Raw genomic sequence first — 13,579 nt, forward strand, 5'->3', positions numbered from 1 at the left:
ACGTGTAACATTTTTGTTGGCCTAGTTATTTGCGGGAAAAAGTCTAGTACCTGATTGCAATACCCTAGCTTATCGCATGGGTTATAATTTTATGCATTACCGCTCACACATTCTTCAGAACTCTTTATTCATCATTACTTTCTAAGAAAGGACGGATTTTGAACAAATTTACAGTTTAAAGTGCACCATTGCTCAGAGAAAACAATAGACTCTTTTCAAGTTTTTAATTGATCTGAAATGATAATAAGCTGACACGAGATACTTAAATTTATATTTTACAAATGTTTAACATACAATTTACAATTCGATTCAAAACAACCCCGGTTGGCGTATGATTTTTATATAATCGTATATAGGGGAAAAGATAGTTACCATTTGTTACTCTTCTTTACATCGGAATAAACTTCGTGTAGGCTGCTGGTAAAAAATGACAACGCATATCTCGCATCCATGACCAGAACAATAAAATATTTTCAGTTTATTGTCTTATGATGTACTGCAGCGGCGGTCAAGATTAATCCTAAGCCAGCATGACAAAATTCTATAAACCTTTAGTGGAGCCAAGCTTTTCTCTGGTCAGCTCTTTTAAATAGATCAAAAGCACCTTGTGATATCTAAAGAAGAGCAGTTTTATGTCGCATTCGACTTAAGAGCCCCGAGCAAGTTAACATGTACAGTGAATCGCTAAAATTAAGCAGATATACTACAACTACACATACTGTTTGTTTTCAAATTTCGAACAATTTTCATTTTTAAACATTTGAATAGAAAAATGGAATGCTCTTCTGCATCGAATTTCATTAACCATAATCGCTGATGATTTAGTTTAAGAGTAAAAACAGTCTAATTTCCCCCAAAAAATCAGATATCCCCTTTTAGTCTTTAAAATGTCACGTTCAGTATATCCGTTTGACTTATGGCTAGTTTTAGTTTTTGAAACCCTTCTCCTTTCGTTTTTACTTTTCTTCCTGTAGACTGCTTTGATCTTGAATTGGGTGTGCACATCAGTTAAAGAACGTTATATATCTGTTTAGGGAATGGGCGGAAAGGTCGATGGTGTCTCTTGGTTCGTTAGTCGATCTTCACTGCGCCATATATCTTTCTAATGAAGAAATATGCAGATATGAACCCAATTGCTCCCGTAAGAAGGGCAAATGAAGCCACCATCAGCATCGAGTACCCGAAATACAGCAGAGCCGGAATGAATTCAGTGATGTCCAGCTATAACAAAAACATCCACCAGTTAACTCTTTAAACACAAATAAGAACGACTGGTTGCTAGGTGTCACAAATTAGAAAAAATTATTTCACCCTACACCTCTTTTGAGTTCAGACAGTTTTCAATGAAACGTTTTTGACTCAAGCATAACAATCAAGTGATAAAATCAGGGGCGAACACCTCCCAGCAGACAGCATCAGAATTCGACTCACCGACATCCCAAAGAATCCCCCTTTGGTACTTAGTTTATGACACCCATTTTAATTTCAATTTCGGGTTTTTTGGTCGCGCCAGTTTTCTGTCAAAAATTCGCCTGTTGCCCAAAAATGCTTGGCCAAATAAGGTCTTTATAGTGTTTTGTAAGACACTGGAAAATCAATTTGGTCTTCTTTTAGGAACATTTGAGCTTCAACCGGAGAATGCAATTGAAAAGCGGCCTTCGAAAGAAATCAAGAGAAAAAACGCCGAAACGGAATCACAGTCTGCAGGCAATTGGGAAGGCGTTCATAAACACAAACAAGACTGCTCGTATCAGGGCGAAGCCCTGAATGTTCCGACTGCCTTTTAAAGTTTATGGAGCAGCAGTAAGAACAAAAAATTAAATGAAATAAAATAAAATGAATTTTTTTTTTTAATTTGAAAATTTTTAATGAAAATCATCCCCCCACACGCCATATAAAGTACAAAAAGATAGATTTCGATCCTTGTAACAAATCAATTATGGCAAATAAGCTTCGTTCAACCAATTTGCAACGATTTATAAGACGGATTAAATCTCCGCTTACGCGTTAATAACGCGAACTAGATCGCGCGTTAATTGTCCCAAATTGGTCAAAATGGCAATCTTTAAACCCTCATAACTTTACGCAAAATAATCACAGGTGAAATATCTTTTCAAATTTAAGCTCAGGACAACAATGGCTTTTGAATGATATAAAAAAATTCCGTCAAAAATGGCTAGTTAAAAAGTCGAAATTTGTCTGAAGAAAAAAAACCCACCCCGAGCACAAATATTCCGTTACTTTCGTATCGAAAGTCGGAACAAAAACCCAAAAACATAGCCAACGGATGGCTGAAAAAAAAGGTTGAAGAACAAGGAATGCGAAAAAAATTGATAGAACACTTTTCAACTTTCGAAGTAAATAAATAAGGTTTAAGCTCTTTGAAAACCAAGAAATTTCAATTATTGGCTCTTTATTTCATAACATCATCCCACTTAGAGAAAATCTAGATCAATAAGTAGGCTTTTTATTCCCATTGGAATTCAGAAAATTTAAGTACACTTTTGAAACTAGAAATCTATCAGTTTTTCGTGACCTTTACAGTTTTGCTTCCATAATTGAGTTTGTTTTCTTTTTAAAAAATGAACTGAACTTCAAAACAAATCAGGTCAAACTGCAAAACAAAACTTGAGCCTGAAAAAAAAATGTTTTTTTTTTTCGAAAAAAAACTAAAATCATCACGACCCATAAAAACTTCACTACGCTCATTGACTGTTAAAAAATAAAACTTTAACAAATCGGCTTGGTAAAATTACAACCAATATGAAAACTGTTTTCGAAAACGACGGAAATTTAAAATTCTAACTTGCTGAAAAAATTACCTTTGCATTATTTCCAACAGAGAGGACCAGGAGACGAGTCCATGACTTTCGAAACAAGAACTCGATCATGTTCCCTTTTTCTGTTCGATAGTGGAGTTTGCCTTTCTTTTAACAATGGAAATGAACTTAACTTAAATAGAAATCAAAACTCAAACCACGAAAAAATCTAATTTGAGCGTAGACAAATTTTAAAACTTTATCCTAAAAAAAAACTTGATAAAAAAGCACCAAGACCTTATATAAGAGTCTTCATTACGTACATTACTCATAATCAAACTGCCCAATTATAAATCATGTGAATTGAATTTGAAAATTTCAATTTTATACATGCATGATTGTTTTTCCTAGAAAAACTTTCGAACAAACTGATATCATTCATTAACTCTTCTAACTGAGGAATGTTAGTTTCACATAAAATATCCACATGATTTTATTACATTAAAAAAATTCACTTCACTCATCGAACTTAAACTGAAATGTAACAAAATTTAGGTCCTTTTCCACTAAAATGTTTAACACAGGCAATTCCTGCAAAAATGTTGGATACAAACAATCAGTACCATAAGATGTGAGGTTTAATTCCTTGCTTTTCTTATAGCTGAGGAAAATAAATAAGTTTTTACTCTCGATTTCCAGACACTAGCTCTATTTAAAAAACGACCAAAGTAAGTAAACAATTTATTCAAGACAGAGCAAACACGAGCAAGAAAGCGTCAAAGATTCGTGGGCGTTAAAATGAACATATACTCAATTTTTTAAGTAATAAATTGGAATTTAAACTATAAACTAAAGGCAAACACACTAAAATTTGCATGCCATAAACTAGAATGTATTGAACCAAATTGCGTATAAATTTTGCATTTCCAAAATCTCGCGAAGTATATCGAATTGAAAAAGGATTTTAATTATTATACTGCTGTATGAAACATAGATTTTAACTGTTCAATTGACGAATTAAGAAAGCATCAACTGAGTTGACTTATTGCTAATCAAATGTCAAAGCACATCATGTCAATATACTGCTAAAGCAGCCTTCACACCTCAAATTACTTTTATTGGCGGCTTAAGTTGGAAAAAAGTTGCATCATACTATCACACAATGCTACGCTCGTGTAATAAACACCACTAACAATGGCAGAAGTTTAGATTGTAGAAAAAAATCTTGGACAGCAGCTTTTGATTCCACCCCGACAATAAGTAAAATACTCTTCCAGTGTTAAAACGATATAATGATTTGCTTTAAAAACAAAGTGTAGACATCTGAGACAGTTAATGAGTCGACAAATATCTAACTTAAAATATTTTGACTGAATAATTTTTCGTTACTGAAGGACCAAATAACGATCTAACTATCGTGCAATCATCAAAAACCAGAGGAAAGTTTTGATTCATTGCATTCGATTGGTGTTTTAGAGATACCCTAATGCTACTGCAGATGTGAGCAGAGTAGTTGACTTACTCTGAAGTAGAAGTAGATTATTGAGTAGAGGAACAGGTAGAATGCTGGCCCACACGATGTCAGAAAGGATCTCCACCACCAGTTGTAGTCCTGAAAGAGGTAGCAAAATTACGTGTCAGAAAATTATGATGCCACCAGATTGTGCTATTTCAATGCGCCACATCTCAGAATACATCTCAGCTTAGTTCAATCAATTTTCAAAATATTAACAAGACTGATCCTATCAGGGCGAAGCCTTGAATGTTCCGACTGCCTTTTAAGGTTTATGGAGCAGTAAAAACATTAAAAAGTTCATTGAAATAGAACAAAATCAATTTTTGTTTCGACTTTCGATACGAAAGTAACGGAATATTTGTGCTCGGGGTGGGTTTTTTTTTCTTCAAGACAAATTTCGACTTTTTAACTAGCCATTTTTGACGGAATTTTTTATATCATTCAAAAGGTATTGTTGTCCTGAGCTTAAATTTGAAAAGATATTTCACCTGTGATCATTTTTCGTAAATTTACGGGGGTTTAAAGATTGCCATTTTGGCCAATTAGGGACAATTAATGTGCGATATATTTCGCGCTATCAACGCGTAAGCGGAGAGTTAATCCGTCTTAGAAATTGTTCCAAATTGGTTAAAATAAGCTTATTTGCGATAATTGGTTTGTTACAAGGAGTAAAGTTTATTCTTTTGTACTTTAAATGGCGCGAGGGGTATGATTTTCATTAAAAATTTCAAATTTTAGAAAAAATTTCTTTTCATTTTGTTTTATTTCATTGAATTTTTTAATATTATTACTGCTCCATAAACCTTAAAAGGCAGTCGGAACATTCAGGGCTTCGCCCTGATACGAGCAGTCTTGTTTAAATTTGAAATTTTTTATGAAAATCATCCCCCCACACGCCATACAAAGTACAAAAGGATAGATTTCGCTCCTTGTAACAAACCAATTATGGCACATAAGCTTCTTTTAACCAACTTGGAACGATTTCTAAGACGGATTAACTCTACGCTTAAGCGTTAATAGCGCGAAATATATCGCGCGCTAATTGTCCCAAATTGGCCAAAATGGCAATCTTTAAACCCTCGTAACTTTACGAAAAATCATCACAGGTGAAATATCTTTTCAAATTTGAGCTCAGGACAACAATACCTTTCGAATGATTTTAAAAAATTCCGTCAAAAATGGCTAGTTAAAAAGTCGAAATTTGTCTGAAGAAAAAAAACCCACCCCGAGCACAAATATTCCGTTACTTTCGTATCGAAAGTCGAAACAATAAGCAAGATATCGCAAAAAGCTTTTCTATGCTAGCAAGTGAGATAAAATGACTATTTCGGAGTTAGCAATGTGAGCAAGATCTGTGTTTCTTAATTATATTACTAAGTTTCTTAATTATATTCACTAACCTCGTTGCACAGCTGGAAATAGATGACGATGATGGCCACTTGGGATGTGGTGACGATAAGGATCAAGAAGACAAGGAACAGGAACGCGAATAGCGAATAGTACTCGTGCTTCCAAATTGCCTAAACAAAACGCCAATTTACATTATATCACTCACATCACTGCATGACAAATAATAAATGTTAATTAAACAATTTTAAAAAAACATAACCAACAGATAGTTGGAAAAGAATCAACCTCAACTTTCGAATTTTTAAGAAAAAAAATAGATGACCTTAAAGCTCTTTGAATTTCTAGAACAATTTATGCTAAACATTTTTTTGATTAAATTAACCCAATTTGAGAAATTAACCCAAAAGGGAAGTGGGACATCTGTCAATCCCCGATATCCACCGCTGCAAAAAATTTAGACAATACCAAAAAAAGTGTCGTTCAGTTATCTGAATTTAGAGAAACAATTAGTCAGGCAAAAATTTTTGACTTGAATAAACTTAATTCAAACTAATTCATTCAAAACAATCATTATACAGACCTTTTTTACACAGGGGTGAAGCAAGCTCCTTGTAGCAACTAATGGTTAAAAAGAAAAAAATCGAGAAAATTGCATGTATCGCATTTCTTTGCATCAGCAAAAAATGATAGCGGCAATAAATTCATAAGGGAAACTCAGCCTGGTTCCAACGAATTCATGAACATCGCTGTGATACATTAAATTGCTCACAAGACGAGCGTAAAATCCTTTGTGAATCGCAGAGAATGATAAAAATCTGAAAACCGCACAAAAAACGGATTTCTAAGTTAAAATGGGATTTTTTTCAAAAATTTTCAAAATAAATCAATATCTAGAAACTTATATTCACATACTCATAGAAAATGACGAGAAAAAAAAACAAATATAGAACAGAAAACAGAATAATAAAAGGAAAACATTCGCATACGATATTTTGCAAAACTGTGAATGATAGCGGATTTCCATTTCAAAAAGAAAAAGTTGGAGCAGACAAACAAATAAACAAACGAAGAATGCACATCATTGAACTAATTATAAAAAATATTGAACCCGAAAACGAAAAGAGTGTTAGCTGGACTTGAAAAAAAAACAATATTCATTAAAAAAACAGAAGATAATCATTTTATTTTGCTTAAAGGTATCAAATTCAAAATTAGACCAATATAATATGTATAAGGAAAACTAACGGGAAACAAGGAAAGATGTCAAAATAAAAATATGAAAACAAACTTTTCTGATTTGATACAAATTTTTGCTTCCTTAACCCCATTTTATCAATTAATACAGTTATCGGGATTAAAACAATATAGGCTAGAAAGCAATAAACAACATGAAAAAATTATTTGTTGCAGAAAAAATTAATCGCAAAAACTCATAATTTAAATAAAATGCGCCATAAATCTACGATAAATTAAGTCGCTTGAAAAACAAGAAGAATAAAAGAAAGATTTAATTTTGTGACCCGAGCTTTAAAAGAAGAAAATTAGTTTTTCCTGTAAATTTTTTCATTTTTTGGGTCTAGAAAAAACTTACACACAGGCGAAGTTGCACTTCGCATACACAAGCAAAAATATGACCGATAACGCCACTGGGAAAAACTGCATGAGTAAAACTTTGAGTCTACAAAATTTTTTAAGTGACGCACGCCAATTATGACGCATTAGCAGCACCAGACATTTTGAAAAAAAAATTACCAAATAACATGCCTCAATTTATAGAGCAGTAATAACATGAAAAAATTAAATGTTAAAAAAAAAGATTTTTTTTTTAAATTTGGTACTTTTTGAGAAAAACATCTCCCACACGCCATATTTCGTACACAGTGATAAATTACGCTCTTAGTAACAAAACAATTATGGCAAAGAAGCTTCCTTCAACCAACTTAGAACGATTTCTATGACGGATTAAATCTCCGCTTACGCGTTAATAGCGCGAAATAAATCGCGCGTTAATTGTCCCAAATTGGCAATTTTTAAACCCCCAGAATTTTACAAAAAATGATCACAGGTGAAATATCTTTTCAAATTTAAGCTCAGGACAACAATACTTTTTGAATGATATACAAAAATCCCGTCAAAAATCGCTAGTTAAAAAGTCGAATTTGTCTGAAGAAAAAAAACACCCCGAGCACAAATAGTCCGTTACTTTCGTTACGAAACTCGGAACAATGATACTCTGTGTTAAAATCCTTAGCACTAGCTGTACTTAATAGTTGGTTGATGATCAAAATTAACACATTTTATCGCAACAATATTTGCGACTTAGGTTGTAAAAAAAAGAAACTATAACACAAGCATTGCTATAACACAAGCATTGCTATAACACAAGCATTGCTATAACACAAGCATTGCTGGTGTAAAAACACGGAGGCAAAGCTGAACCTACTTCCGATTAAACTCTTAATCTCAGATTTGGACGGTAGATTTAGAGAAAAGTCAAAAGTTTCCGAAAAATAGTCAAAATTTCATAATTAGACAATTTATATTCCGATTTTTTTCCACAAAAATAAGAGCATAGGCGTTTCCAATTCTGCGGATAGGAGGCCTTACACCGGTTCTTGTATTTGAATTATTGATCACAGATTTTTGGCAGTGTAGTTTTCGAGAAAAACAAAATATTTTCTAAGAAACGATCAGCAGCTCCAAATTTGGGCATTTCCTAAGGCCATAACTATTTTCTGCGAAAACAAGGGCGTAGCACCTTATGCAGGGGAGATCACAATAACATTTTCTTTTGATTGAAGTCTGAATCTCAGAATAGATGGAGTCATTTTTCAGAAATTGGGTCGAAACCCCAACCCCCCCCCCCCCCCCCCCCCTCGAAAGTTTCGAATGGCATCGGGCACGGTAAAAAGATACACACAGTAGATTAGCCGGTCTTTCCATCGGGTTTTCAACCAATTTTCTGAAAATCTTGGTGCTACTAAAAGTAGCACCAATATTTGCGACTTAGGTTGGAAAAATAGTGGACTTCGTATTAACACACTACGCTTCGCTTGTGTAAACAAACTTAATGCTCAAGGCGGCGTCTCAGAAACTTACTCTGATCACTATATATGGGGACAGCTGCTATATGTATGCCCGTATACTGGAAGAGACAACTTACGAAACTTCCCCTTGAGTGGGCACGCACATTGGGCATAAAAACATTATGCCCATGAGCGTTCAGAAGCAACCGCCCCACACATTCAGACCTTTTACTCAATCATCACTGACGCCCATTCCAAGAAAGTCAAACAAATCAATTTCGCTCTTAGTTTAATTTAAGTAACTGGCTTTAACCCAACAACAAATGATTAGATCAACTGCTAGCTCACACTTATGAAAACTATGAATAACAGTGTAAAATTAATCTCGAGAAATGATCACCAATTGGCGAATAAGAATTAAACAGATTTTGACGAGACACGGGCACCATTTCATGACAATCATCCTCGCGAATAGTATCTTGATGTTCTACCGTGAATATGAAGGAAAGTTCCAAGAAGACAGCTCCAAAGGGGAGCAGTCCGGAGAGAACCATTGCGATGAAGGGGTGGTTGTGCCAGCTCTGTTCGGGTACCACGCGTGGTATGTGTTTCACTTGCACAGGGTGGGAGTACGGCTGTTTTCTGAATCCGAAGTAGTAGCCCAGGAACACGAGGGGTAGGGAGATGCCGAGCCAGATGGCCAACAAAGACACCATCACTGAGAAGGGTACCTACATCAACACAGAACAAAAGTTATTGAGAGTTATTGTTACTGGGTCCAGGAAAATTCCCAGGTCTACTGCTGAGCAAAAACTTGTTTTTGATTTTTTGAAACAACCGGGCCCATCTTCCGTGGTCTTTTCGAGGATTCAATTATCAGGATACTGGTGTCTTGCGCCTTTTCTGGGATTCACTTAAAAACACTATTTTCCCTTAAAATTTAGAAACCAGCCACACTATTTATTTAATAAATTCATTGTGGCCTTCGATGTAGCATCTTTAGAGTCATATCTAAAGAAGACAATCACGGGTAGATATGTCCATGTCATCTATTCAGGTCTCATTAGAGCAGGAAGAAAAACTGACAAGGACAAGACGATTTTTCGCTGCGGCTTCATTCTTGTTTAGAAAAAAGTGATACGTCTCTTTCGATAGGTGAAATATTATTTGTAATCTTACCGCTCCAGATGACTTCTTCCCCCAGATGAAGAAGTTCAGAAAGAAGGTAGTTCCAAACAGGATTCCTGGAAACAGGGTTCCAGTCCACATAGCCCCCGACTTCCATTGTTGCCCCCGCATTGTCCTATATAGTCTGCCTGCGTGATACCCAGCAATCACTCTAGAATTTATGGTAGCGTCAGACTCCCTATTCAGACGATTAAAGAACTATTCTTTTAATTTTCGCTGCTTTTGCTGCTCTTACCCCATGAAGCAGTAGAGGAATATTCCTCCAGACATGATGGATCCTCGACTGGCAGGTGACAAGAATCCGAGCATAGCCAAGCCTGCAACAAAACTGCATAGTTGTAGATTTGAATCGGCAACAAACTTCCTTTTATTTTTCCTGCATTAGTTGAATGAGCAGCGGAAAAGAAACTTAACACGCACCAATGGTGAACCCGAACATGGCCAGTATCTGGATGCCTGAGCCTACGAGGGAGGATAGCAATCTGGGGTGTTTGGGAGGCCTGAACACGTCCCCATGCACCATCTTCCAACCACTCTCTTCCAGATGACTCTCCTTAAAATCAACTCATTTCATTATATTTAGAACTAATCTTCAAATCAACGCAGTTGATTTTTTTTAATTTTGATTTCAAAAGTATTGAGCTTGTATCACCGATAATTAACAATTGGTAAGCTGAGAAGAAAGTATGCATTTGCAGATTTAGTTTCATAAGAACATTCGATAGCACTTACGAGGTCGTCTTCTGAGTTGTATTTGGCAATATCCCTTCGTAGAGTCCTGATCAGAATCACAGTGACAATTCCTAAAAAAAAAGTTCCGGCTATTGTGAGGTTCCCCAACCAGAGGCCGATCGAGGCAGGATGGCGAGGAGGTGTCTCATGGGTAGGGATTTAGTTTTTCAAATATTCGTTGACTTTTCTTGGCCGGCCAAAATTTCCTTAGACTTCGCTTAAACTATAACTAGATCTTAATTTGCCAAAACTTTCCCCCAAAATTTGTATACATGGCCACAGAAAGCGCCTTTAAAAAAACTTGGGATCGGTTGACCAAAATTGAATGTCGTAGAAAAGTATCACACGGCTCTTAGCGAGTTGACAGGGTCGGTCGTATCCTAAGGGGGTGGCGTCCTCTCATCTCATTACAAGTTTCAGTTATGAACAGAAAAGGTAAAAGAAAATAATTTCAGTTATCAAAAATATCAAGATTTGTTTATGGTTTCAAGTGTTGCGATACTAGCGTATGTAGGAAGTGTTGGACGCTTATCCCGCATAAAACAAATGACCTTTTTTCCTATTTCACTTCGTGGCAAAAAATGGCGTTTTGGTAAGTTTCCTAACGAATTCGCCCGCAACTCAGAAAAATTTGCCAAACGAGTGTCTTCATAGTGTTTGGAAAATCTTCTGTTTTGTTCAATAATAGGTTGAGGGGCTAAATTTAGGAACAAAGGATAAAAAGTTAAGTTCTAATATTAATACAGAGGCGAAGCTGTGCTTCGCAAACACTTGCGAGAACACGACAAAAAAGCAGCTCTATGAAGTGAAACAAGAAAAAGTAGAAATTAGCCTCGAATTAATAAAAGTTCAGCTGCATATCGGATTGCATCCTGCGACCTAGAGATTAATATTCACACGCACTAACCACTCATCCACGGACGCTTATTTGATTAGAAAAATTAGCCACAAATAAAGCAGAAAACAATTGCTACGAAATTTCAATTACAGATCCTGATTAATACAAAACTAGAAACATGTAATCGGTTGAACAACTCATGAGAGTCTCCAAAAGCTATATACCACCAATTTATCAATAATAACAATAATAATAATATGAATATAGCGTACGCAAGGGGTTTCCCCCACAGTTTCAGTTCAGTTAGTTAGACATATTTCTGCAGTTGTTTCGGGTACAGTGGAACACTGATTTATGGCTGCACCTCAAAAACAAATCTGGATAAACTACAGAAACAAGAAATTTTCGATGAAGTACAGAAACTACAGAAACAGAAAGTTCGATGAAGTAAGATCGACGAGACGAAAATACAAAGTTTACTCAATCTAAGAGCTACATACAAACGAAGTCTTAAAATACTAACAAAAGTTATAAGAAAAGAACATCCAAGTAAATATGTGAATAACTTCATAACATCGAAAGAAATAAGTAAGCATCTCTTAACTGACACACAGATTAGAAGTGAGAGAGTTAGATTTCTTTTCAATAAGATTGTCAAACTAGACTATAAGAATTTGTTAAAGATAATGCAATGCCCAGCAACTAAATTAGACGGTTATGTTCATAAACTCAGAGACCTATTTCTACATTATACTGATTTCTGTTCAAAGATTTTATGGTAAAAAGCGGGTTGAATTTTTCTATGACTACCTAGCTTGTTTCATTTTAAGAAATCATGAAAAAATCCTTGGTCTATATGGTTGAGATCTATATCAACAAAAACGGTTTATGCAAATTTTTAGGTTTCAATCGGATAAAAACAAAAAATATGGATTCTGATTCTCCAAATTGCTCTTAAATTGCACCTGCCAACAGGTTGTCAGCCTTACGGTGACTAATCGAATCAGCGCTAGCAAAATTGTGCATTTATAATAAATAATTTCTGTAATGTGCCTGATTCGTAAACGAATTTATTATTATTATATAGCAAAAGTGCCACCAAAAGAGCACTTTAATTTGCGAGTTAGGTTAGAAAAAAGAAGGTTCGTACTAATACACTACGCCTGTTAGTGTAATTGCGTAAAACGATAGTTCTCAAATATTTCTTCTTCTACAAATTTCTCCTTCCAGTTCGCCTCTGCTACAAATTAAGATGAGTGGAGTTAAATTAGTGAGTGACGGACTGACCTGACATGAGGAGTACGATGATTAGTGCATTGAGAATGTTGAACCAGTGGATCTGTCCGTCCTTCCTGGCCAAGTACACATCCCATCTGGAGGCCCATTTGATAACAGACTCCTCCCACTCCACCTAAACGACAAAGCTATACAAATTAGATCTCCCAATCAATAAGTTTTTTTAAATTTAAGGATCCACTAAATTGGGGGCCCACACCTTCATGCCCACTCTGATTAATATCAAGTCGAGAAACGCGTATAAAATGTTTTGAAATTCGAAAGTGCACTAATTTATCATGGAACATAAATTTCGGCATCGATATATAGAAATTGTTGACTGGTATTTCTTTAAATTACGAATTTTTTAGATAAAAATTTCGGCGCTTTACAGAAGTTTTCTGGTAGCGTTTCTCAAAGGTTCAGCCAAACTGCATCTCAGAGGCGAAGCTGAACTTCGCTAAAAGGCAAAACGGTAAAAAAGACTTAAAATTGCAACAGCTGTCCTAGCGGATTTATTAAGTTCTCCGTCATCTAATAGTGAATACGAGGTGCTATAAAAAAGTGTATAACACACATCTTACTAAATCGCTCACCAATGAATATGAGCTCCAAAAACGAGAAACATTTGTCGAGTTAAATTTAAAAAGAGAACGTTTCAAATTTCTTTAACAAATGTTTGCTTGTATAAATATTTAAGCAGAACTATTAATTAACAGCTGTCGTTTCTAGCTAGGCAATGTAGCAGTAGTTCACATCCGAAGAGATGCCTAGAAGATTTATTTACTCCTATGAAAAACTACTTGTAAATTATAAACTAGTGGCCCAGCTAAAGCTGGAAATAACTGTTTGTTAGTTTTAACAAATGTTTTACTGATGCAGATTGTAATTCGAT

General features: G+C 35.2%; 1 protein-coding gene across 1 annotated transcript in view; it reads right to left on the bottom strand.

Moving 5' to 3' along the window:
- Positions 1–209: 209 nt before the first annotated feature.
- Positions 210–13,579, bottom strand: part of LOC134847372 (transmembrane 9 superfamily member 4-like) — a 530,188-nt gene continuing 516,818 nt past the window's right edge. The window contains exons 6-14 of the mRNA XM_063864551.1: positions 12,697–12,820; positions 10,572–10,642; positions 10,260–10,392; positions 10,075–10,156; positions 9,831–9,990; positions 9,143–9,382; positions 5,676–5,795; positions 4,282–4,371; positions 210–1,221 (exon numbers count right to left, since the gene is read on the bottom strand). Coding sequence (XP_063720621.1) covers positions 1,072–1,221; positions 4,282–4,371; positions 5,676–5,795; positions 9,143–9,382; positions 9,831–9,990; positions 10,075–10,156; positions 10,260–10,392; positions 10,572–10,642; positions 12,697–12,820 — 1,170 coding nt within the window. The 3' untranslated portion in view covers positions 210–1,071. The remainder of the gene's footprint in view (positions 1,222–4,281; positions 4,372–5,675; positions 5,796–9,142; positions 9,383–9,830; positions 9,991–10,074; positions 10,157–10,259; positions 10,393–10,571; positions 10,643–12,696; positions 12,821–13,579) is intronic.

This window comes from Symsagittifera roscoffensis, chromosome 1, assembly GCF_963678635.1.
Source record: "Symsagittifera roscoffensis chromosome 1, txSymRosc1.1, whole genome shotgun sequence".
NCBI lineage: Eukaryota > Metazoa > Xenacoelomorpha > Acoela > Convolutidae > Symsagittifera > Symsagittifera roscoffensis.